Below are 26,602 nucleotides of genomic sequence, written 5' to 3'. Positions count from 1 at the left end.
ATATGCAAAGCTCCATATAATAATAACAATGATTTATTATGTACCCATCTGCAGGCCGTCCTTCAAATCACCCCCCAAACTAGCCCACTTCTTTCTCCAACCCCCCATAGCATCTATCAAGGTGCGTATGAAAAGAAGAACCAAGTTTCATAACAAATATAGATGGGAACCTTCTGTCCCAAATATTTAACAAGTCAAGAGGACACCGTCCCATAAGGACGGGAGAGCAAAGCTTCACCCTTGGTCCCTAAAAATATAGATGCCAAAATGCTCCTGGCAAAATACCCCCCTCCTCCCAAAAAAACCCCCAACCGTGTGTATGTTCACAGGAGTATCAAGACGAGACTCCCCCAAATATGTGTGTGTGTGTGTGTGTGGAGGTGGAGGTCAGGGTTAGATTATAATAATAATAATAACAATAATAATAGTTTTTATTTATACCCCGCCCTCCCCAGCCAAGGCCGGGCTCAGGGCGTCTAACACGAAATAATAAAAACAAGTTGAATGAATACAACTTAAAAACAAGATTAAAATACAACATTAAAATATAGAAACATTAAAATATTAGCCCAAATGCATAGGGGAGGGGAGGAAATAGTCTAGACTAGACTCCCCCAAATATATGGGAAGGGAAAGGGGGGCAAAGCTAGATGCCCACAAATGTTTGTCTGTGGGAGGTGGGGTGGAAGGGTCAAGTTGGATCCCCCCCAAACGCCAATGTGGGGGAGGTCAATGCAGGTGACCTCAAGGCGAGATTCCACCCGACCTCCCCACCTCCCGACCCCCCAAGCAGGAAGCGCCACCGCCTGAGCCTTCCATGCTCGCTGAGGGACAACAGGGGACCCTCCTCCAGCTCTTCAGGGGCTCTACCTTCGGAGAGGAGGAGTGGGGGGAAAGACGGGAGACAGCCCCGCCAAGCCCCGCCCACCCGCGCCCCTTTCCCGGCCTCACCTGAGCGAGCGGACCCAACAGCCGTTGGCAACAGCGGACTCCAACCGGCTCCCTTTCGTACCCCCCGCCCTGAGGCGGCGCCCTGCCCCGCTCCCTCCCGCTCCTCTCTGGGATTTGTAGTCCCGCTGGGGCCCTACGGCCCGCCTGCGTAGCTGGAGCCTCCTGCTCCACGGAAACTACACCTCCCATCAGCCACCGCGCTTCCGTGCCTCACCTCGTCCAGGTAAACGCGCTTCGCCTGCCCCACTTCCCCTCTTTCTACCGCGGCGCCTCTTGGGAAGTGTAGTTTCCAGGCGAGAATGAGACGCCGCCGTTAAATGCAACCCTGGACTACAACGACCAGAAATCCTTCCGGGTAGAGAGGCCATCTTGAGCGTTGCTAGGACACGGAGACGCCCCTGGAAGAGGTGGCGGTAGTATTTGGAGGAGGAGGGATCAGGTGAGAGAGAAAGATTATTTTGAGGATGGGGGAATAGGTGTTAATTTTTAGGGGTGGTGGTCCACGAAAATCCCTATGCACATACGTTCCATATAGAAAAAGCTATTCTTACATTAAAAATAATAGTACTAAATTATGTTTTCAATATTACATGCTAAGCAGTTAAGGAGAAACAATAGCACTGTATTCTTATCATTATTATTAACAATAATATTCACTATGCAATTATGCAAACATAAACTGAGTAATTTTTTCCACATTACAGCACAAGTCTCAATCAGTTGAATCGTAGAAGATTGTTCCCTTTCCTTAACTCAGGCAGAAGGGAAATGAAACACAGTTCTAATTCACCTTTAAGCACACAAAAGAAAAAGAGAGAGAAGAGGTGGGGGAACCAAGCTGCAAAGTATTTAAAAATCTCAGATTGGTCCATTCACATATCTGCAAACTTCTGTCTAAACAAACTAACATACAAGCAGTCTGTGTAATACTAGTGCAGTGATAAATTTTGCATTTATTGCTCCACCCACTGTTGACTCTAGCCCTGCCCACTGCTGTCAAGTGGCCCCTGGAAGATTGCCCAAGATGGGAATGTGGCCCTTGGTGTGAAAAATGTTCCCCACAAAGTTTTACTCAGAGTACACCAATTGAAATTAATGAACCTAATTTAGTCGTGGCCACGAATTTCAGTGGGTCTACTCCTGAGTAGCACTAGTGTTGAATACATCGCATAACACACAATCAATACCCATCCTCCATCAGCTGGTTAGCAAATAGAATTCCACTGCCCGGCTGGCTTTGCAGCTAAAGCTCCCTCTTTGGTTTTGCACCGCTGAAAGACATCTCAACATGAAACCCTGATTCTTATTATATCCAGGAAGGGGTGGAGAGAAGCCACAACAGTGTTTTGATGTCACCGAAGAATCAAAGGCTGCTTTGATTCAATAGATACCTTTGATTTTTGTAGGGTGGTGTGGTGTGAGGAAGGGAAAAGGTGAAGAGTCTTAAAGCCAGCGGAGAGAATAGGGAATCCCCTTCTTTCCTGTAGCTTGGTCCAACAAAACACAACTTCTCCTGAAGACAAAAGGGTTTAACATGCAGCTCTTTACACTGTGATTACTGAAGCTCGCTGTTTTCAGCACTGATTTTCATTTTTTGGGGGGAAAAGAGAGATGTTCTGAAAAGGCCAATTGGCAGGTGACAACATTTCTATATGGATGCCCCTTTAAGAATAATTATAATAGTTATAAAAAAGTGACAAAGAAATAACAATTCTTCATCACCCATAAAAGGTGGCTCTGTAAAGTATAATAGGTAAAGGTAAAGGTACCCCTGCCCGTACGGGCCAGTCTTGCCAGACTCTAGGGTTGTGCGCCCATCTCACTCTATAGGCCGGGGGGCCAGCGCTGTCCGCAGACACTTCCGGGTCACGTAGCCAGCGTGATAAGCTGCATCTGGCGAGCCAGTGCAGCACACGGAACGCCGTTTACCTTCCCGCTAGTAAGCGGTCCCTATTTATCCACTTGCACCCGGGGGTGCTTTCGAACTGCTAGGTTGGCAGGCGCTGGGACCGAGCAACGGGAGCGCACCCCGCCGCGGGGATTCGAACCGCCGACCTTTCGATCGGCAAGTCCTAGGCGCTGAGGCTTTAACCCACAGCGCCACCCGCGTCCCTTGTAAAGTATAATGGAAGCCCCTTATTTTTAGAATGATAACCATGGCTACCAAACAGCTCCCCCAAAATGCCAACCCTCTTTTGAAGACAAGGGGACAGAGACTAAGATATGGCATGACCAAAAAGTGAGAAAGGTCTGGACTGCCACCTTCTGAGAGGGCTGGCAATTTGGATCCACCAGCTGGTTCAATAGGAGGTAAAGTTGCCACCCTTCTTGGTTTCAACCTCCATCCTCAGGGTCTCCAGTAAGAAACAAGGGAGCAGCCTGCTTTTTAGTTGGCTCAAGTATTTGGAGACTAGTTCTGTCCCTGTGTTCATCAGGCTGCACCCCTGAACCACAAAGTAAAGCCATGTTCTCCCTCCTGACTCACCATCTTGCCATACATACACTACTAGGATGTGTTCCTACCACACAGGCCTCACCTGCTCACTTCTGAGCCTCAGGAGACATGACAACTAATTGGCTATTGAGCCAGTGGTAGGATTCTGTGAGCACCTCAGCAACATTGCCTAGACCATGGGCCGGCAAACTAAGGCCTGCGGGCCGAATCAGGCCCAATTGCCTTCTAAATCCGTCCTGTGGATGGTCCAGGAATCGCCGCGTGGATTGCCAGCGCGTGGATTGCCAGTGCACATGTGTTCTTCTCCTCTCCCTCACACGGTGGCGCCGCCTCCTCCTCCCTCCTTCCCTCCTCCTGGTTTCTCCCTACCCTGCCTAGAGGAGGAAGGGGGCTGGGCTTTGTTGGTGCCAGCCTCTCTCCGGAGCCCTTTCGCGCTCTGCTCATCATCCCTCCGCTGCCACCACCAGCCCCTGCCGCTCGCAAGACACAGGAGCCGTGGTTGGCTGAGAGCCCCTCTCAAGCAGCGGCCATTAAAAGCAGCCCCTCTCCAGAGCCCTTTCGCGCACCGCTCATCGTGCCTCTCTGTGTGCAGTGTGCATAGGAATTCGTTCATTACCCCCCCCCCAAAATAGTCCGCCCCCCAAGGTCTGAGGGACAGTGGACCGCCCCCTGCTGAAGAAGTTTGAGGACCCCTGGCCTAGACTAAGATGCTAGGGCAGAGTGAGTAGCAACTACAGTGGTACCTCGGATTACATACGCTTCAGGTTACAGACTCCGCTAACCCAGAAATAGTACCTCGGGTTAAGAACTTTGCTTCAGGATGAGAACAGAAGTTGCACAGCGGCAGTGGGAGGCCTCATTAGCTAAAGTGGTGCTTCAGGTTAAGAACAGTTTCAGGTTAAGAACGGACCTCCGGAATGAATTAAGTACTTAACCCGAGGTACCACTGTATATAAGACCAATTGGAACACAATTGGTGCCTTGTGTCACCTGAGTCTTGGTGGCCCAGTAACCGCACTACTGCCTTCTGGCCATCTCTGGTGGCTGCGCTGTAAATATCAGAGCACCACATTGATGCTGGGAGTAATCAGGAGTGGGAAGACTTTTTTTCAGCATGAGGGCCACATTCTCTTCTGGGCAACCTTCTAAGGGCTGCATGTCAGTGATGGGCAAGACTAGAGGTAAAAGTGAAAGTCAATATGACCATTATATAGTAGGCTATTATTTATTTATTTGATTTATGTACAGCACTTTATCTAAAGATCCCAGGGTGATGTACAACATTAAGGAGACAATTTCTCAGCCTTTGGGCTAATATCAAGTCTAGTGAAGAAGATAATTTGCACAGCATAATGATAAAATAATGGTAATAACTTTCCCTCCGCCCCCCATTTAGCAAGCCATAGATTATTTAATGGTTGAATGGTTGGGCAAAGAGGAATGTTTTTGCCTGCCGCCTAAATCCATGTAATGATGCTCCCAGGAGAGCCTCTCTGGGGAGGGCATTCCACAGATGGGGAGCCACCACCAAAAAGGCCTGCTCTCGTGTTGTCACCCTCTGAACTTCTCATGGAGAGTGGCAGACATAGAGAAGAACCTTGGATGATAAGCACAGGGTCCGGGTCAGTTTGTATAGGGAGAGGCCTGAGGTCCTGAGCCATGTAAGACTTAATAGGTCAGCACCAGCAGTTTGAATTGGGCCCAGGAACTAATTGGCAGCCAGTGCAGTTGGGCTGGTATCAGCGTTATATGCTCAAACTCTCTTGTTCCGGTGAGCAACCTGGCTGTCAAATTTTGCACATGAAGTTTCTGAACTGTTTCCAGAGGCAGCCCCACATATAATGCATTGCAGTAATCCATTGACTAGCTTGTATGCACACTCACAGACTCCTCTTTACCCTGCATCCAGCAACCAAGAGGCAGTATCAGAGTTGAAGGGCACGTTGCAGGCAGGCAAAAACAACTGAGGTGGGACTTAGGGCCAGTGAGGGATGTGGTCAGGGGAGTCTCCAGTTTTGAGGGCAGAAAGGCTGGGTTGTGCGTGGGGGAAGCACTTGCAAGCACCTTTGCAAACATCAGCCAGAACCATGGAGCACGGGAGCTGGTTTGTTTCTTGTTTAGCAATCAGCTTGAAAATTGTTTGCTTGTTTTTTGTTACATCTCTGTAAATGAAATGACTTGAGACTCACTTTTACTGAGAGAGAGAGAGAAATAAATAAATAAAAATAAAAATTGGAGGGGCCCAGCATATCCACTCTGTTAAGGCTGCTCAACTTTCATGCCTACTTGGTAATCCAGCCAGACATTTGGAGAAAGCCGTTAAAATCTTGGAAGAACACACACAGTGACATTTTTACAAATATTTTAATAGACTAGGTTATTGGTCTTGTGCACTACTGAGCGAAATTTTAATTATCTGTGTAATGAGGCTAGGACAGATTTAAGTGCTTCCCTGCCTGTCTTTTCGAAAACGGTAGTCATTTGTTCCCGCATTAACAAGCAGCGAAGGACTTCACTTCTGCTCCGATCATGGAGTCATTTCAATAGGATTCAGATTATGGCTCTTCCTTCCCAGAGGTGCCCCCCCCTGCAAAGTAGGAGAGGGCAAATCTGTTCATTTTGGTGTCTCACTTTGCCAGTCTAAATATGAGTCTTCCCCATTTCTGCATCAATTTGCAAGTTACTTTTTTTTTTAAGTCCTCATGAAAATTCATCAGCATTTTAGTGTGAATTTTTCCTAATATACATGTTAGTATGTAATTTCCCCTAATGTGTACATTCACGCAAAGTGATTTTTCCTAATGGGGTGCATTTTCATATGTTGCTTTCATTAATATAAGCATTTTTATGAACACTTTACCCCAGTGTGTACATTTTTGTACCCATTACTTGGCTGGAGAGAAGCGTGAATTTTGAAGGATGGCTGTGTTTCAGTTTGTGTATTGTTTTGGAAAGTGTGAATTAGGTTGTTTCACCTTAAACTGTACACTGAGTCAAATTTCTCATTCAGCACTACCCAAAAACAAACATGATCTCCCTCCACTGTCAGAGGTAGTTCAGGCCATTGCCATTCTGTGCACATTCAAAGTACCCACGACTGCATGTGTGCATTGTCATGAACCCAGAAGTGGCATGATGATGATGATGATGATAATGATGATGATGATGATGATAATAATAATAATAATAATAATAATAATAATAATAATAAATTATTTATACCCCGCCCATCTGGCTAGGCTTCCCCAGCCACTCTGGGCAGCTTCCAAAAAAATATTAAAATACTCTAATACAGCATAGTTACATAGTTATTGAATTACTACACTATGTAGTAGTGATTTCATTAAAACCCACAGATACTTTAAAGATCATTAGGGTCTTGACTGCCTTTCATATCCAGGTGTAAAAGATGCTGCCTAATACTTAAATATACAGAATCCAATGCAGTAGTCTTTGTCCACCTAAACATGTACAGTAATTCATACATCCAACATTGGTCCCACTGGACAGAATGAAGTAGGGAAAGTTGGCATTTAGAGGTGAATATCTCATTTAAATTACAGGCAGAGTAATTTCTTGGTGGAAAAACTTAGAAGTTCATTTTTTATTTCAACACATCAAAGAAAAAGGCATAAAAAGGGGGCGTAACTGTGCAGAGCTAGCTTATACACACTCCAACATTGTGGGGTTACAATGACCTGGAATGCAATCCCCCTGCAAATTGGGGGTTGCTTGTATACCTCTGAATATTAGTCACTGGGAATGGCAGGTGGGGAGAATGCTCTTGCTCTCAGGACCTGCTTGTGAGCTTCCCATAGACATCTGGTTGACATTCTGAAACAGGACTAGATGGGCCTTTGGTCTGATCCATCAGAGCCCTCCCTGTGTTCTCGTTTCCTTATGAGGTGGACCACTCTAGGAAGTAGTCTTCCAAAACTTGGTTGCGGTGGAATTAAAATGTGAATTTCTGGCAAATGACCATTTGAACTTCTTTGTACGGAAGGTACGAAAGAATGATGGCATCGGGAAGGAAGAACAATTACTGTGCTTTCACAGTAACTCTTGAGGAATCTGATGATGAAGGGAAGGAGAAAAGAACAGATACTGAGAGCATGCAGGAGGCTTTCGAGAAGTTCAGAAGACGGCGGCAGGTAAGGGTGAACAGTGTTGCGGCTTGCACAAAGGCATTGAGATCAGTTGCCTGAATGTTGCTGGCTTTCCGCTAGGCATCAGAAAGCAACAAATGCTCACCTGTTAATGTTTGATATTAGCAGAAGAGGTCAAAACAGTGTAACCTTCCCATCTGGTTACAGTGATCTGTGCCTCATTCCTTTCTTGATTATTGTAATGCGCTATACATGGGTTGCCTTTAAAGACCATTCAGAAACATCAGTCACTTCTGAATGCTGCAGCCGCACTTCTTACACAGGTGGGATTATAGGGCTCATACGTCTCTTCTCCCCCATCACCCCCTTTGTAGCAGCTGCAATGATGGCTTGGTTATTTCTAATCGCAATTCAAAGTGCTGGTTTCGAAAGCCCTAAGTGAAGGCAGTGATGTGGGTTTTCTGGAAAACAATCATATGCAAATTAGAGTAAAAGATTGTCTCATGCATTTTATGCCCAACTGATCACTGTGCTCTGCAGGAGAGGGCCTCCTGCAGATACCACCTTGTCAAGACTTTCGTTCCGTACAATGTAGGGATTAGGTCTTCAGCATGCTGGCAACTTCCCTATAGAATGCTCTCATGTTATATATTTGAGGGGTACCGGCCCTCTTGTCATTTCAGAAGCTCTATTAGAAGACCTTCCTCTTGTGACAAATCTTTTGGGGGGGAGATCTTTATCCCAATCGTCATCTGCTGTGCAATTGTTTTTATATATAAAATTCGTTATTTAATGTTTTAATTGCATTGTCTTATCATTTATGTGTTTGCCACCCTGGGCTCCTTTGGGAGGAATGGTGTGTTAAGATTTTATGCATAAATGAATAACATCATTCTAGTTACAGGTAGGTAGCCGTGTTGGTCTGCCATAGTCAAAAAAAAAATCAAAAAAAAAAATCCACTCCTTATTGGTATGAGCTTTCGTGTGCATGCACACTTCTTCAGATACACTGAAACAGAAGTCACCAGACCCTTATATATAGTGAGAGGGTGGGGAGGGGTATTACTCAGAAGGGTGGTGGGAATGGGTGATTGGCTGATAGGTGTGGTAAACCTGTTGACGACTGTTAATGACTGCAATTGGTCTTGCAGGAAAAAGCAAGGGGTGAGATGGCTAAAAATAGCTTTATCATGTATAATGAGATAAGAATCCAATGTCTCTATTTTTATTAAAATGCTTTTCAAGTGCTGTAGACAGCACAGCAGTTGGTACATAAATTGGTGGATTTCCTCTTTATCTATGGGCTGGTATGCTGGATCAGATGTTACATTTTACTTAGATCTATCCTGCTATGTATACCAGGAAGCCCTGTCCAATTCAGGTAGGTGCTGGAGGTGTAAAACTGTAAATACCTCTCTGAGACACAGGATGTGAGCATGCCCAGTGATACTTCTTTTTCATCAGAAGTTGTCATCCGTATCAATTTTGTATTGGCAAGATCCTTGAAATTTTCAGATGTTTGTGTAGTTTTAAATCGTATTTCTCACATGGAGATTAATGGTGGGACAACAAGAACGGATGCTGTGGGCCCTACTGATCACTAAGAGACTTATTATTTGAGCCTGAAAGGATAAATATCGGCTATTTCTTTTGCGATGGTTTGATGACATTAACACTCTTGTTACAATTGAGCACGTTTTATATAAACACCAACTCTTGGATACATAATTGGACATTTAGATGGCATATATTGATCTATATGTGTAAACTAAGATGGATGTGTTGATGTTTAAATGTATTGTCAATGTAAGCTGAGGGTTATTCCTCCCCCCCATTTTTAAAAATAAAACATGTGCAATAAAAATCAATGATAATATTAGTTTTAAAGATGCATAGCAGGAAGCAAGAGAGTGCCCTCCTTCCCTGCTCACCTGGTGTGCCCACCCTGCCTCCAACACTGCTGACTGCTCATATGTGGGTGTCAGCATTTGAGAAGGACCTCAGGAACAGCCTTGCAGGAAGAGGCGTCTCTGACCCAGTGGAGGCTGGTCCATTAAGGTGGATACTACTACCAACAAAACACTAAAATACAATAACCTATTAAACATTAAAAGCTTCCCTAAACAGGGCTGCCTTTAGATGTCTTCTAAAAGTTTGGTGGTTATTTTTCTCTTTGACATCTGGTGGGAGGGCGTTCCACAGGGCGGGCGCCACTACCGAGAAGGCCCTCTGCCTGGTTCCCTGTAACTTGGCTTCTCGCAGCGAGGGAACCGCCAGAAGGCCCTTGGCGCTGGACCTCAGTGTGGTGCGGCGTCTGTGGTGGGTGCCACGGAGAGGGATTCCTGAAATATATTGTTACATGCCACCCCACCCTCCAAGCAGTGAGAGGCGCAAGGGATCTCAAGCGCATCACCCAGGGTTTGGTTTCCTTGGAATGCAAGTTAGCAGAAGGTGTGGTGTCTTTAGGGCCTATGACTTTATTTCCACATACAGTGGACGCTCGGGTAGTGAACATGATCCATGAGGGAAGCACGTTCTCAACCCGCAGCGCCGCGTTTGTGCACATGCGGTTGCAATTCAGCGCCTCTGTGCACACGCAAAGCGCGATTTAGCGCTTCTGCGCATGGACAAGTGCCGAAACCCAGCAGTAACTCATTCCAGTACTTTTGGGTTTGGCGCGGTGCGCAACCCGAAATCGCGCAACCCGAAGCGTCTGTAACCCCAGGTATGACTGTAGATACAAACTGAGCATCGGATGGAGGGGCTCTCAGTCTTAATACCTCAACAGATCCAGCACAGAGCAAAATGCCTGCAGTTTCTAGCATTTAGCTTTTCATCTCTCTCTCTCTCTCTCTCTCTCTCTCTCTCTCTCTCTCTCACACACACACACACACACACACGACCACCAACTCTGGCTATTGTTCTTTTCCCTACCTAGGATTGCATGGCCTCTAGCCGGGTGAACACAATGGGGTGGAATGTCTTCCCCCCTTTCTTTGGCACTTCCTTGACAAAGGGACTAGTTTGGCAGGCTTCCTCTTACATATTCTGCCCCCACAGGTATTTTGTTGTTGTTGTTTAGTCGTTTAGTCGTGTCCGACTCTTTGTGACCCCATGGACCAGAGCACGCCAGGCATTCCTGTCTTCCACTGCCTCCTGCAGTTTAGTCAAACTCCTGCTGGTAGCTTCGAGAACACTGTCCAACCATCTTGTCCTCTGTCGTCCCCTTCTCCTTGTGCCCTCCATCTTGCCCAACATCAGGGTCTTTTCCAGGGAGTCTTCTCTTCTCATAGGTTGAAGGTTTGGAAGGGAACCCAGGGTTCCATCCAGACTGACTGGCGCCCCCCCCCCAAATCATAACAATAACACTACATACTTTGAAAGTGCATAGAAATCGATTTGCTGACAACTCTGCTGGAGACACTGGCCCCGTTTCTCAGCTTACAAAGTTTTAGACAGCCATAAACTTCCAGGAACAAAAGCATCCCTTGATGCAAAGCATCCGTTAGAAGAAGAAGAAGGAGAAGAAGAAGAAGAAAATCTAAACAGGTTTATCTTAAGCCCCAAATGGTATTGTGCAACCGGACACAGATTGAAAAGATGGATATGGAAATAACCAGTTTAGTCCACTGAGAGAGACATTGCTGCGAGTGTGTACGATATTCCGTTACCTGGTGCGAACATCCGCTGCATTTTAAGGATCCAGACAAGCTGGCTCTCCCCATTCATATTTAAGGAAAGAAAGTTTAATTCTTCTTTGATGCCTCCCAAGAGGTGAAGCTGTTGTCTTGATGCTGAAAACTCATCTCGGCACATAGTAATTCTAGGCATTATTAAAATTAATGATTGTTTTTCCTCCTTATAGATTTGTGCACCCGCTTGCAGATTAAAGCTCTGTGCACAAATTGTATTGGCTTGTCGTTTTACCTATAGATTTAATTGTGTGTCTTGGCAACAGCCTGAGTTGCTAATTAAGTCTGATGAAGATTATTCCTATATTAGTTTTTCCTTTGTGGCATTTGGTTTTAATTTTTGCTTAAAAGCAATTTTAACTGTTTCGGCCATGCCCTGCATTTGACGGCTTCAGTTGCAACCCGTAGCTGCACAGTGGATTAGGAAGGTAAAGTGGGGCAGTGCAGTGCAAACTAAGACACTATTAATGGGGATGGGATGGGTTTTGAGGAGGAATCTGGCAGTGGGAAGCGGAATGTAATCAGAAGAAGGGGAAGATCTACAGCAAGTTGGAGAGACCTTTCAGGGACAGCAGATAGACGGCTAATCCAGCAAACTTTTAAAGGCTCAACTTCAAAAGCTCAATCTTTTAAAGGCCTTATAGCATTGAACTGCAGCATTAGAAGGGAACTTGGTGGTCATGTAGTCTAACCCTGCCTCCATAGTGCATGAAATATACTTGGAGTCGAGTGTGAATTTCATGCTCTTTATTCAGCTCATAGTAGTGAGGAATGCAAGTTCCCCTGAAATGTCTGCTTTATATACATTATTTATACAATGGGCGCCATGTGATTGGCTAATTCCAGGATTCTCCTGTAGGCCAATCAGGTTGTGGCTTCACTTCCACCTGGAGTTAGATTGGGTGGCTCCTGTGGACCAATCAGACTACTGCATTCTGGATCCTGTTGCTCTAGGACCAATCAGACTGCTGTAATTTGGATCCTCTTCAACTCAGTACATAACAGTGCAAAAACAAACAAACCCAAAACCCTGTTGCGTCAGCATCCAGATAGCTGGTCACCCAGCCATAGCTTAGAAACAGGAAGGCAGCAAGGGTGTGGCACGTCCTTGCATTTCTCCAGCCTTGGCTCAGCTGGAAGTAAACACTGGAGCGTAGAGGTTTGGAGAGATGCAGTGGAAGCTGGCTGCGGTATGTGCCTATCCCCTTGCTGTGGCCGTATAAGAGCCTGTCGGCAGGAAGGGAAGTGCAACTCAGCAGCGAGACAGGCGGGGAATGTAACTGGGGAGGCAGGCCCAAGGAAACTGCAGAAGGTTGTCTCCAACAAAGTTCTGTTCAGAGTAAGGTAAAAGTAAAGGTAAAGAGACCCCTGACCATTAGGCCCAGTCACGGACGACTCTGGGGTTGCGGCGCTCATCTCGCTTTATTGGCTGAGGGAGCCGGCGTACAGCTTCCGGGTCATGTGGCCAGCATGACTAAGCCACTTCTGGTGAACCAGAGCAGCGCACGGAAACGCCGTTTACCTTCCCGCCAAAGTGGTACCTATTTATCTACTTGCGCTTTGATGTGCTTTCGAACTGCTAGGTTGGCAGGAGCAGGGACTGAGCAACGGGATCTCACCCCGTCACGGGGATTCAAACCGCCGACCTTCTGATCGGCAAGTTCTAGGCTCTGTGGTTTAACCCACAGCGCTACCCGCGTCCCTTCCTGTTCAGAGTAGATCCACTGAAATGACTTAAACACACAATTCCTAGTAGCTCCCTATGGCTAGGCTGATGCACGCCTTCTTCATTCAAGCCTCTTATTTGCCTCCTAAATGTTAGCACAGGAGTAAGGAACCTCAGGCCCTGGGAACAAATGTGGCCCTATGGACCTCTCTACCTGGCCCTTGGCATTCTCCCCAGGCCACACTCCTTCCACCCGTTGCTCTGCTTCCTTAAGTTCTTTTGCCTGGCTGGGAAGTGTCTGTGAAATGTTGACAGCACCTATTAATTTGTCTGGAAAAGCCCCCACCCGCATGCTGAAAGAACACAGGGCGCCACTTTATACCAAGGCAGGCTTGGGCAGTGTTCACACTCGCAGAGTTTCCATTTCTGGGTTTTTAACCCGTTTCCGCACGACATTCTCCCAAATGCTCATGTAGCCTGTGCTTTGCTTTAAAATACTGCTGTGGGATGCTTTGTTTCTCAAACCGGCTTCACACCAGTTGGAGTCCTCTAGCTATTCCTATTTTGTCTCCAGCCAAGGTGCAAACACCCTGGCATAAGGGTAAAGACATGGTTGCCCTGTGCACACACAGACAGAAATGAATCTGACACTAATGAAGTCCTGTGGATGTGAACAGCTGGGGAGAAAGCTGTTAACGCACTGTAACAACTCCACACGACTTCACTACACTCTAAATCGGAAATGTGAGCCCCCTTTAGCTGTCCCTATCTAGCCCAGTATTGCTTCCATGCCTGACAGCAGCACTTTAGGCTCTCAGGCAGAAATAGGGACTCCATCATCTGCTTCCTGGTCCTTTTGAAGATGCCATGAATCAAATTCGGGCCCTTCTGTATGCAATGCATGTGCTTTACCGCTGAGCAGCTGTCCCTCCCTAAAGGGACGGCGTACTGAGATGCGGCATTCAACATACATCTTCTAAAGTCACCCTGCGTGGCACATAAACAACAGCTGATTTTACAACGGTTGGTAGAAAGAAGGGGGGGCTCTCTGCGTTTGTGGGGGAAACAATTGAGATCGAAGCAATTATCTGAGGGGGCCTAAGTTAGCTGAGCTTGATATATAGCCATTGTAAAAATCCTCGCCACAGTGGGGTTAATTATTTCTGGGCTGTGGTTAATTTGCCAGAAAACTGCGGTGCCTTTTGTAAGGTGGTAACGGTGGGGAGCCTGGTGCTTTCTGCGAAAGGGGGGGGGGCGCAGTTGGGTTGCCTTTCTCGTTTCATTAAGTAGAGACCAAAGTGCCGTGTCAGGAGGCCGTTTGCAGGGAAACCAGAGAGATTACACTAATATCACGGTCCCACCTAAAGGCCTAAATGGATTTAGGATGCCCAGCAGAAGCCGGTTACCTCCCACTGAGCACATTTTCTTATCTCTGATCCATGCCTTGTACTCTTAAGGCGGGCGCACAGCATCGCCCACCGATAGGGAAAGCGAGCCCGTTTAACTACATCTCTCAGCGTGAAATCCAAGCTGTTGGAAAACAGCTTGTGATCTCTTTTTTTGTTGTTGCCGTAGCGCAGTCTGGTTCAGTTATTTCAGTTTTCTTACATTTTCTTGTTTCCCAACTACTCTTGTACCATCCTCGCCAACATTACATTGGAAGCTGCCTTCTGCTGAGCCCAGGCCATTGGTCCATTTAGCTCAGGACTGTCTACACTGAGTGGCAACAGCTCTCCAGGGTTTTAGACAGGGGTCTCTCCTAGCCCATACCTGGAGAAGCCAGGGATTGAACCTGGGCCTTCTACACACAAAGCAGTCCTGATAAGAATTCATCCCCTTGGGTCCCCAGATGTTGCTGGACTACAACTCCCATGATCCCTCAACATTGGCTAAGGTGGCTGGGGAAGATGGGAGTTGCAGTTTTGCGTTTTGTTGCACCTTTTGATCTCAACTTCTGACTTGGCTCACCTAGTTTGAAGGGAGGTTATATAGGAACATAGGAAGCTTCCTTACACTGAGTCAGACCACTGATCCTTGGTCAGCACCTAGTTTTCCTAGAGCAGAGGAAGGGGAACTTGTGGCCCTCCAGATGATAATAGACTACCACCTCCATCACCCATAATGGCTGTTCATGCTGCCTTGGGCTGATAGGAACATAGGATGCTACCTTAGTTGGTCCCTCTGGTTCAGTACACTGATTGGCTGTGGCTCTCCAGGGTTTCAGGCAGGGGATCTGCCCCAGCCCTAACCAGAGATGATGGGGATTGCACCTGTGGCCTTCTGCATGCAAAGCAGATGCTCTACCACTGAGCTGTGGCCTTCCTCTTAAGACACAGGAAGATAGGGAGTCTCCAGCAGCTTTTCCTGAAGATGCCAGAGATTGAACCCGAGGCCTTCTGCACGCCAAGCAGGTGCTCCAACATCAAGCCGGGTCTGCTTCCCTTGCTCTTTTGTCCTTCCCAGATGTGGTCCAGCAGAAGCCTCCTCCTCCTTTCATCTGGGCCTCGTCCTCAGCTTGGCATCGTGACTCGGCTCCCACTCCCGTGGAGAAGATGAAATGTCAAGCCAAGGAAATATTGGCGGAATGAGGGCCTTGTATACAATTTGTCTCGCTGCAAGAATATGCCTCATAAAGTTGAAATATGTGGACAGCCAGGCTGACAGTAAAAACTGAAGGCTCGTTACATTGCTTTTTGCTGTTGAATTCTCAATTACCAAAGCTGACAAGGCAGAATGATCTCAAGGAAGGAAATTTGGAGGGGGGGGCATTTTTTTTTTTTTTGCCACAAAGGCAACTAAAATAATAATTTTTGTTATGTGTAATACTGCTGGGGGGCTTAGATTTGCATCTGCCTTCATCCATCCATAAACAAATGTTGCCTACAAAAATACTTAGGCTAGAAGAAATCACAGACACTTAACTTTGCAAATAAGTGAATGTTTTATTCACAGATTTTCCAGAAGTTACAGTAAGCAAGTCTCCATTGGCAGTAAAATGAAGATGAAAAAGGTTCCAAATGACTTAAAAGGAAAAGAACTTGGTTTCCTTACAAAAAGGACCACGTAATCTCTGGGTTAGCAAAGGTGCAGGCTTTAAAATCTCCATTTTGGAGAGATTCAGTTCACTTGGGTTTTTGTTTTGTTTTTTTGCAACTGGGAGCCATTGACCACATGCCTCCTTGCTCTGGGAAGCATAGGAAAAAAGGAGAATAGCAGGAAACTAAAAGGTTGCAGGGAGTCTGCTAAGCTCCACCCCCATGGGCAATTCAGGGTTCATGCACTCAGGCATGAGTCAGTAGCTGTATATTACAACATATTGTAGTTTCAATATTTCTTCATTCAAGATTGATTTCAGCAATTTCTAAGTGCTTAATTACAAATGTCTCTAGGCGGTGTGCAAAGAAACTCAGTGCAATTAGTTAAAACCAGGAAACTAGAATTTATTTGAAATGCCTGCAGGAATAAAGAAGTCTTCTGTAGGTCCTGGAAGGTCAACAGGAAGAGGGCCTGTCTGACCTCAACTGGGAGTTCCATAAAACTGGGCTCACAACACTGAACATACAGTTCCTGGTGAATATGAGTCATGCATCCGGGCCAGGGGGATCACTAAGAGTGACTTCAAAGATTGGGCAAGGATTTAAAGGTTCAGGCAGTACCTGAGCTCTCCTTGACCTAACAACTTAAGGGCCTTGCAAATTATTACAATAACCTTGACCCTGACCTGGTAGCATATGGGCACCCAGTGCAAGCTTCTGAGCACCAGCTGTCAATAGTCTGTCCCCATCAACACTCTATTCACAGTACAGTGGTACCTCAGGTTACAGACGCTTCAGGTTACAGACTCCGCTAACCCCGAAATAGTACCTCGGGTTAAGAACTTTGCTTCAGGATGAGAACAGAAATCATGCAGCAGTGGCGTGACGGCAGTGGGAGGCCCCATTAGCTAAAGTGGTGCTTCAGATTAAGAACAGTTTCAGGTTAAGAATGGACCTCCAGAATGAATTAAGTCCTTAACCCGAGGTACCACTGTATTTTGCAGCAGTTGGAGCCTCCAAACCAGGCCCAATGGGGAGTCCCACACAGAGTGTGTTGCAAGTCTTGAGGTTACCGATGCATGGCTCACTGTGGTCAGACTAACTGTCCAAGGACTGCTATGGGCATACCAGCCACAGCTGGTAAAAGGCACTCCTAGCCACTAAGGCTACCTGAGCCTCCAGTATCAAAGATGGATGCAGGAACACATACCCGCCCACCAATTTGAGCAGACAGGTTGGACCTGCTGACGCCCAAGATCCTGTCCAACTCTAAAGTTCTGTACCCATACTTTGAGTAGACTATTGACTATGAATAAGTGATGTCTGTTAATGTCAGTGGGTCTAATCTGTGTAGAACACAGTTGAACACAACCCAATGATTCTCATTTCCTCCCTTTCTCTCGACCTTTTCGGTGGCCCAAACCCACAAGAATTCTCCTTAAGTTCTCCTCTGATGCTTACACACTCCCCACCACTTTCTGCTGCTCCCATCAGATGCCTAACATTCTTCCAAGTTGAGTCTCCATCAACACCTGCCCATGTTCAGTACTCATTTTTCCAGAAGAGGCCGAGCTAAGCTTGGCTTAGTCTGCTCACAGCACTAGGATAAGACACCATGGTTGGCGATAAGGGAAACAGAAGGAGAGAGAGAGAGAGAAGGGCTCCCAGGAGACAAGAAGCTGATTGAAGCTTCTCGGAGGGAAATGGCTTGTTTATCGCAAACATCATGGATCATTAGCAAAAGTGGCAAGGAAGGTTTTGAAGAAAAAACAAACCTTGATTGTTTATTGAGTACCGACGACGAGCTCCGCATCTTGCAAAGGCAGAAGGGAGAAGCCGACTTCATTTCTCGTGCAATTAAGAAGTGCATAATGCTTCTGAAGGAAGAAAGGCATTTGGAATTTTGCATGCAAATTTGCATGGAATAAATAATCAAGTGTGTGTGTGCGTGTGCAGGGGGTGGGAAAATGCCTTTGCATAAACACACACACGATTTGCCTGCTTGGCGTGCAGTTCCTGTTTCTTTTTCCCAGAGAAGGTTTGGAGCTGGAGGACTCCCTCGGAGGACAAACTGCCCCGTTGTGGTTTAACACTAGAACTCGTGGAAATCCTAGGAAGCTGAATGTTGGAAGATTCAGGACGGAGAAAAGGAAAGACTTCTTCACGCAGCGCGTAGTTAACCTAAGGAACTCGCTCCCACAGGGGCCAAACCCCCCCAGGAACTTACAGGGGGAAACTGACAATGATGATACTTTAAATAGAGGAAGAAAGAGAAATTTTCTTGTTAGAAGGAATGCTTTTATAAATCCGCTCCTTGACATCGGAATCCCTGCTAAGAACATAAGAACCAAAGAATATGCTCCAGCACCCTGTTCTCACAGTGGCCAACCAGATTCTGCAATGGGAAGCCCACAAGCAGGACCTGAGTGCAACAGCCCTTTCCTGACTTGCAGTTTCAAGAAACTGGCATTCAGAAGCATTTACTGCCTTTGGCAGTGGAGAACATAGCCATCATGGGTAGTAGCCATTGCTTGCAGGGATCAATCAATGGGAGCGTTCCCCTCCATCATAAATTTTAGCTCATTTATGTGTGACAGTGAGTGGAGGCTTCTTTCATCAGGATCAAGGCAGGGGAATGTTTACCGTTCCCTTCTCTGCGTGCCGCAACCTCCATCGAAATCTCCACCCATGTTTAAGATGGAAGATACAAAAATGCCTGACATGGCTGCAAGCTGTTCTTCACTAGGTCCTGAAACCCTGCAGGGCTGCTGCCAGTCAGAGAAGACACCACTAGTCTAGACGAACTCAGCCTAAGGCAGCTTCCTATGTTCACAGCCACAAAATACTTAGTTACCCTAATAATCCCAAGTAGCCCAATAAATTTGCACGACGGTGGGGGGGGGGGGGAGTAGATGACGCTGCCATCACTGCAGGCAATTCCTCTCCCTTTGTCTCATTAACTGAACGGATGATTGTCAGCACCTGGGCGAGCCTTCCTTCCGAAAGAGATCCGTGTGTCAGAAACCGTTTGCGGGCAGAGCCTGACTCTGGAGATGAAGTTATAAATTAAGCTTTTATGAAGGCATAGAAAAGCATCCTGATGTCCTTTTTATAGCTACATATCTGAGTAATGGCAGTAAATTAGCTGACATGCACCCAAGGACATCTTACCCTTGTGCCACCATTGATTGCTTGGTTCTATAAATCCCCCCCCCCAGCAACTTGTTGGAACAGAATTTATCGTGCCGAGGCCCTTAATATGTTTATGATGAGCCTAGATTAGGATGCTGTGATTTTCTGTCACTCAGGCAAAAATCTGGGAAATGGAGTCAAAGCTTGCCACCGCACGCGCATACATATCTCCGATGTTTTCTCCACCGCTGCAACGGGAGCACTGTTGGGCTGCATGAAATGTGCTGGTTTTAGTGTATAAAAGCCCTTGAACAACTTGGGATCAGGATACCTTCAAGATTGTCTCCCCCTTATATGCCCAACCAATCACTATGCTCTGCAGGTGAGGGCCTCCTGCAGATACCTTTGTTCTGCACAATGTAGGCATCACACCCCAGTGTTGTGGTACCTACTCTTTGGAATTCCAGAGGCACTGTCTCTGTTGGGTTTCCAACACCTGCTGAAGACACTTCTCTTCCAACAAGCCTTTTCAGCAGAGATCTTTCCCCCATCTTCGTCTGTATTTTAAAGATGCGCTTAGATGTTTTATCATTTGTGCCTTTGCAGCCCTGGACTAATTTGGGAGGAAGAGTGGGATATAAATGTATTAAATGTGAAACAAATAAGTAAGTGAAGAGAGATAAACCACCTCTAGGCTTCTTCTTAGCTGGCCATGAAAGATGGTTCTATGCCAGGCATAGGCAAACTCGGCCCTCCAGATCTTTTGGGACTATAAGTCCCATGATCCCTAGCTAACAGGACCAGTGGTCATGGATGATGGGAGTTGTAGTCCCAAAACCTCTGGAGGGCCGAGTTTACCTATGCCTGCTCTATGCTGTGTCCAGGCTAGGCTAAGGAGGTGCTTGCTTTGATGGCTTTTGATGTCTGGTGGCTGCTTGCTAGCGGACACCCCCTGCTTCCATGAGTATGGGCTGAAGTAGGGCTGCCATATGTCCAGAATTTCCCGGGCATAGCCAGGGTTCATCCATCGCAAAAGGCGTTCAGGTGGAATTTTCAGGAAGTGGCTAAAATGTCCGGAAAACCCAGGTGTATGACAGCCCATATTGGAACCTCAACAACTTTTGTTTTCAGGTTTTCACTTTTTGAAATATTGCAACCCTAGCTGAAGACTAAAAAATAGGGTAGGCTGTTGGGACGTAGGAGAGAAAGGTTTGCTAGCAAGAAGGAACCCGAATATGACATTGTGTGGGGTTTTTGGAGGGTGCAGAATACATGCTTGCCTGCCACCCTCTTGCATAACATATATGTCTGCAAATAAATATTGACTCCTTAACTCTCAAGTGCTTCAGGAAAGAGAATCTTTAGAAGGCTTTCCCTTCCATTCCTACCAAAACTTTGCACAGCTCCAGAAAGCAAGGGGCATAAAACAAGCCCCTGGCAGAACCAGCCCAAGCCATAAGCAGCATTATCTGCCTGTAAATGGAATACTGGACAATAAAGGAAGCCGAATGGAGGGTTGTGCAGGCATAATTACTGGAAGGCAGAGGAGCGGATTTGCTTGAGTTATGTGCCGGCAGCAACCCAAAACGTCACCCATGAAATAGCTTCCACCCTCTTCCGGCCAACTGAAGACCGGCTCAAGTGGTATTTCAGAAATGGGAGGGCCACAAAACAAAAATACTCCCACTGTATATCGCAGCCCGTAAAAATGCCAGAGTCCGCTATATACTTGCAGGATTTCTGGCCCATCCAGCGTCTCTGCAGGCAGGGACTCGGGGCAACGATGTGAAGAAAAGGGAAAGAAAGAAGAATGTGAGTATGTGCGTGTGTTTAAAGTAATCTAGGGGATTTGAGAGCAAAACAACAATGAGAAGCAGCCATTTCCCCATTGTGACAAAGTCGTGGGGCTTGAAAAACGGATCCTGCGTGCTGGCCCAAGACTGTCGTGAAAACAGCACCGTCTTTCCTTGGCAGAGATGATTTTGTGGGGAAGAGACGTGGTCTCACATTCACGATAGCTGATACCCTGATAAATTTGAAAGTCTTTCAGATGCTGTACAAAGCTCACTGGGTCATTTTCAACTACGTACAGTAAGTCCTACACTCACTGAAATGAATGGGCCATGTTAATAATGTCCATGAACTTCAATAGATTAGACACTCCCTTTTATTGTTTTAACATTATCTACTGTGTGCGGCTTCCTGGGCAGCAACCAGCTTCCGACTTCAGCAGACTGGCTTCCGGCTTTGAATTCCAGGCTCTTGTTCCACAGTTGCATCAAGTCCATTCTCTTTCAAAACACCTTCATCTCCAGAAAATAAAATGAAACTCTCTCCAGCTAAGCAGCTCCTGGAACGCTTTGCCCCGTGGCACACAATAGCAGGCAATTCAGAGAGCGAGCCTCTCCAGCTTCCTCTGGGAAGACAATCCTCACGGGTGAATAGTGTTTATTGTAAAGGAGAACATTTCCCCTGTGAAAGGACGATCATTTCTTTTGGCCAGCTTTAACCCTTTGCATACGTTGCTTCTGACAAGCCACGGTGGAGCGCATCTCGAACTCACCGCCACATTGTTTCCCACAACTTGCTCTGTTTTCCACTAACAATGGTCCTTTTAGAAAACAATGGCTGGCCAGGTCGAGTTGTTCTGGCGCCCTACTTTCTCGCGTCGAGACAGTCTGATTATCCTTGGCACCAGGTTGCCTTCAGCTCTGAAACATGCAGCAAATGGAAGAAAACACCTGTAGCTAAGTTTTGCATAGACTCCAGTTGAGTGCCTGGATTTTGAGGCAAGGAGGTTTCAGCAGGGCCTGTTAAGCTAGAAGATTCAGGGCATGCAAACTCGAGTACAGTCATACCTCGGGTTAAATATGCTTCGAGTTGAACGCGTTCGAGTTGCGCTCCTCGGCAACCCGGAAGTAATGGAGCGCGTTACTTCCAGGTTTTGCTGCTTGCGCATGCACAGACGCTCAAAATGACGTCACGCGCATGTGCAGAAGCGGCGAAAAGCGACGTGCACATGCACAGATGTGCCATCGCTAGCTACGTTTACCTCTAGATGCGAACGGGACTCCAGAACGGATCCCGTTCATATCTAGAGGTACCACTGTATTTCCCCACATTCTCTCTTTGTTGGGTGGCCCATGCAAAATGAGCATCAGGAGCTGCCGGGTTGCCATGCAGCGCTCCATACAGTAGACCTCTGAATTGCAAGAGGCATCCTTCTCAGTGAAGCGCCTTTAGGCTTGTCAACCCAGGTTGGCCATTGGACTCCCTGGGATATAGAAGGGGCTTGCAGCTCCGGTTGAGTGTTGTTCAGCTGACAATGTCTTCCTGAGGTCTGGCATGTCCCTGCAGGCTCTCCCTCCTCTGTCAGAGGCAGCATGACTCTGAGCACCAGTTGCCAAGTATCCAAAGTGGAGGGAGTGCTGCAGCAATCAGGTCCTGCAGGTGGCCTTCCCAGAAGAGGGATCTAACTGGCCACTGTGAGAACAGAATACTGGGCCAGATTGGCCTTTTGACATGGTCCAGCAGGGCTCTTCTTATTTTTTTTTATAAGATATTTATTGAGATTTTACAAAAAATAGACAAAAGTTTACAAAGAAAAATAAAGAAAAATACATAAAAGAAAAATACAATAATCATAAAAGTAAAAACACATACTTAAAAGAAAAGAAAAAAATTGAAAAGAAAAATAGATCCATCTTTATGCCTTTTGCTTCATTTACTAGTTTCTTTGACTTCCACCCGCCTCCCCTTTTTGTATTCCCATTTAGCTAATCAATTCAGCAAATCCTTGGCCTATTTTCTTTATCTTAACTCTTTATCTTGACATATTTATAAATGAATATTTTCATCCTTTGTCAATCTATATTTAACATATTCTTTTTAACTTTGTTGCTAACACCTCTTATTTTCAATCCAACGTCAAATTAACATTCTATAACTTTACAATATTTCTGCAAATAGTCCTTAAATTTCTTCCAATCTTCTTCCACCGACTCTTCTCCCAGGTCACGGATTCTGCCAGTCATTTCAGCCAATTCCATATAGTCCATCACCTTCATCTGCCACTCTTCCAGGGTGGGTAAATCTTGCGTCTTCCAATACTTTGCAATAAGTATTCTTGCTGCTGTTGTCGCATACATAAAGAAAGTTCTATCCTTCTTTGACACCAATTGGCCGACTATGCCCAGGAGAAAGGCCTCTGGTTTCTTCAAAAAAGTGTACCTAAGTACCTTTTTCATTTCATTATATATCATCTCCCAGAAAGCCTTAATCCTTGGGCACGTCCACAAAATGTGAAAGAATGTACCTTCAGTTTCTTTACATTTCCAACATTTATTGTCGGGCAAATGATAGATTTTTGCAAGCTTGACTGGTGTCATGTACCACCTATATATCATTTTCATAATATTTTCTCTTAAGGCATTACATGCCGTAAATTTCATCCCAGTGGTCCACAACCGTTCCCAGTCAGCAAACATAATGTTATGTCCTATATCCTGTGCCCATTTAATCATAGCAGATTTGACCGTCTCATCCTGAGTGTTCCATTTCAACAGCAAGTTATACATTCTTGACAGTATCTTAGTTTTGGGCTCTAACAGTTCTGTTTCCAATTTTGATTTTTCCACCTGGAAGCCAATTTTTTAATCGAAATTAAAAGCCTCTCTTATTTGATAATGAAGCCAATCTCGCACTTTGTCGCAGGGCTCTTCTTATGTCCTTATCCTTGATTTCTGCTCCAGTCCCAACTTACAGCTTGCTTCTTGACCTGGTTGGCTCTCAGGTCCTGACTCCTGGCTGGCCTCCTGGCTTACCTTGCTGCCCATGGTCCAGACTTGGCAAGAGCCCAACACTGTATACTAGAGGACACACATGGGAATCTTCTCCGTGGTTTGTTTTCAAGTGGAAGAGGCAAAAAGTTCCATATCTGTATGGAAACACAGACAGTGTGGAGTAGTGGTTAGTGTCAGGAGTAGGACCCTGGCAGAAACACATGCCTGACTGGCATGTTCTCTCCCTTCTGGTCGATTGTTTGAGAGGTTCCTTCACCCCGAACATCACAGCGACCAATGCCAGCAGACATCGGCACACTTAGGGATCCGCAGAGTCTTCGCAGCTTGCGTAACAGACCTCAGCAACTCAGCATTTCGGCTAATCTACTTTATTTACATATAAACACTCACGGAGCACTGCAACATGGCTCCCTCTCTCTCCAGCATCAGACAGCAAAGAGAAGGAACAAAGGACAATAGTCCCACTTCACGGAACACAGTAACACAAACATCCTGTCTCCGTCACTTCCCACTCTGTGGAGTCAAAACATACACCGTCATATGATTGACAAAAATCCCATGACTTCAATCACGGAGCAGGAATTCTAACAGTTAGAGTGTCAGACAAGAACCTGGGAGACCCGGGTTCAAATCCCCATTCAGCCATGGAACTACTTGGGTGACCTTGGACCAGTCACTCACGCTCAGCCTAACATAACCTCACTCTGCATGTTCCCTAGCATGGAAAGGAGATGCTGGGGCTGCCTGGTGACCCCTGACACAAGTCCAGAAGGGTTAGGCTAGAAGACATCCAGACTCCTCCTGATTCTCGTCATTGTTTCTACCTGGTTGGGCAAATGGGGCATTGCCCAACCAACCTCAGTTTGTCCCCACTTGGCACTTGCCTATCTTCCTCCCTGCTTACCACCAATGCAAGAGGTGGCGGCAGTGGCCCTTCCTCCTCCTTCGTCTCAGTTCTGCCCCTTGTAGAATTTGGCAGGGAAGAGGAAGGCAAATCTAGAATGCATTGGCACTGCTTGTCATTGGCTCTGGTTCTGCCAATCACCAGTTCTGTATCCGCCTACTGTTGGGCTCCTTGCCTCCCCACTCTCCGTCTCAATGGGCACCAACGCATAATAAGATAGGCTACAGTTTTGCAAAGTTGTTGATACTGACCCCCCCCTGGGTTGGTAGGAATGTACAGGGGGCAAATGAAGAGCCAGGGTGTTGAAAGGGGGTATATAAAGGGTGAGGGGCAGGAAAAAGGTTTATGCAGTAAAGTGTGAGAAAATCAATTAGGAAATGACGAACCTCTGAAAGAAAGGGCATGTACAGATTGCACCTTCCTTGCCAATGTGGAGCTTCTGCATTTAATAAGATGCTTCCACTGGACAATATCCGCCCTTCTTTTCTTTTCAGATTGCTAGTAATGGTGACAACAATTCTATGGTTCTATAATACCTTCCTAAGAATTTGGGTTGGGGCTGATGACAGTTTTATGAGCTCGGCAAGGGGGGGTCAATGAGTATTTCGGAAACCTTGATATAGGCCAACAGCCATTCTTGTGGCGTTTATAGCAGTCAAACAGTGTGCGTTCCAGCAAAAGGCATGCTCAGAATAAAAAAAAAAAATAGCAGTGCGCCGCATATTCTTAGGCTGTAGTTGAGCACATGGTTGCTTGGGAGTAAGCCCCACTGAACTCACTCGGACTTGCCTCTGCATAAAACCTCTGTTAGGCAGTCAAAACTTTGTCCTATAACCTATAGCTATGTAATGATTCATTCTGCAGAGGCAAACCAGAGCAGGGGGACAGTGACAGAGTGCCACCTAGTGGCCCAGCTTTTGATTGACAACCCCAGTCAAGTCCTGATTTCTCATCTGAGAAATTCCTTTAAAGCTTCTGGATGTTTGGTACGACGGAGTCCTTCTCCTCCCCCTACAACCTGAATTCTGGAATAAATACCTCCCATTCAAATTGATTTTTGTGCGTGTGATGAAGAATGGGGGAAGAGTGGTACGTGTGTGTGTGTGTGTGTGTGAAGCAGTGAAGTTACTATCTATTCCTTTTGTGCCACTGTGCATCACAAAGAATGAAGCTCATAGAATTTCAAGCATATATATGTTAAAAAAACACAACCGAGCAGGCAAATCAAGCTCTTTTGATACGTGAGATGCTTTCAATAAATATTCCTTTCTGAACCAGGGTCCCTTTGCACCCCGCAGTGCAGACAGCATGAACATGCAAGGTATCAGCCATCAAAATGTATTGGGGGCGGAGGACCCAGCCTTTTGATTAGGTGCCTGCAACTGCTGGGTTGTTTTTTTTTAGCTGATCAAGAATTAATTCGGCACGAGCAAGCATTTGAAATGTTAATTGGCTAGGTTTCTGAATAATTCTAATATGCAAGCCCCCAGATGTAACAAATAAGCAAGCTTTGCTATCATCAGTCTACTCCCCCCCCCCACAATACACAGGCACAAACACCCCTTGCAACTCCTTGCAGATGGTCTCCTTCGCCCCCGCCCCAACAATGCAATCTTAGCAAAGGGAATTTATTTCCGGGTGATCACAAATGTCATAAATAGAAACCTATTATCCACAGCATTGATGGGAGCTGGGTCTTGTATTAGAATAATGGGGAGCCAGAAGAGGAATAGATCTCATGCTGCAATTAACTCCGGCTTTCAGTCCTAAATTCTGTTTCGGGAAGGGATAAAGAGGGGTGTGTGTGTGTGTGCGCGCGCAGAGGGGAGGGGGTTGGAATATTATTTGAGAATCTAATT

General features: G+C 46.2%; 2 protein-coding genes across 6 annotated transcripts in view; one reads left to right on the top strand and one right to left on the bottom strand.

Moving 5' to 3' along the window:
• C8H1orf159 (chromosome 8 C1orf159 homolog) overlaps positions 1-1,155 on the bottom strand; it is a 37,092-nt gene extending 35,937 nt beyond the window's left edge. For all 3 annotated transcript variants that reach the window (XM_053400792.1, XM_053400793.1, XM_053400794.1), the window contains exon 1: positions 952-1,155. In XM_053400792.1, the coding sequence (XP_053256767.1) occupies positions 952-1,140 (189 nt within the window). In that variant the 5' untranslated portion in view covers positions 1,141-1,155. The remainder of the gene's footprint in view (positions 1-951) is intronic.
• Positions 1,156-1,281: 126 nt separating this feature from the next.
• Positions 1,282-26,602, top strand: part of TTLL10 (tubulin tyrosine ligase like 10) — a 201,914-nt gene continuing 176,593 nt past the window's right edge. The window contains exons 1-3 of one of the 3 annotated variants that reach the window (XM_053400767.1): positions 1,286-1,390; positions 1,656-1,775; positions 7,410-7,557. In XM_053400767.1, coding sequence (XP_053256742.1) covers positions 1,720-1,775; positions 7,410-7,557 — 204 coding nt within the window. In that variant the 5' untranslated portion in view covers positions 1,286-1,390; positions 1,656-1,719. Of the gene's footprint in view, positions 1,391-1,655; positions 1,776-7,409; positions 7,558-26,602 lie in introns of all 3 variants that reach the window. The other 2 variants (XM_053400766.1, XM_053400769.1) reach the window with 2 other exon arrangements.

The sequence above is a fragment of the Podarcis raffonei genome, chromosome 8 (assembly GCF_027172205.1).
Source record: "Podarcis raffonei isolate rPodRaf1 chromosome 8, rPodRaf1.pri, whole genome shotgun sequence".
Lineage (NCBI taxonomy): Eukaryota > Metazoa > Chordata > Lepidosauria > Squamata > Lacertidae > Podarcis > Podarcis raffonei.
This window is presented reverse-complemented; position numbering and strand designations above follow the sequence as displayed.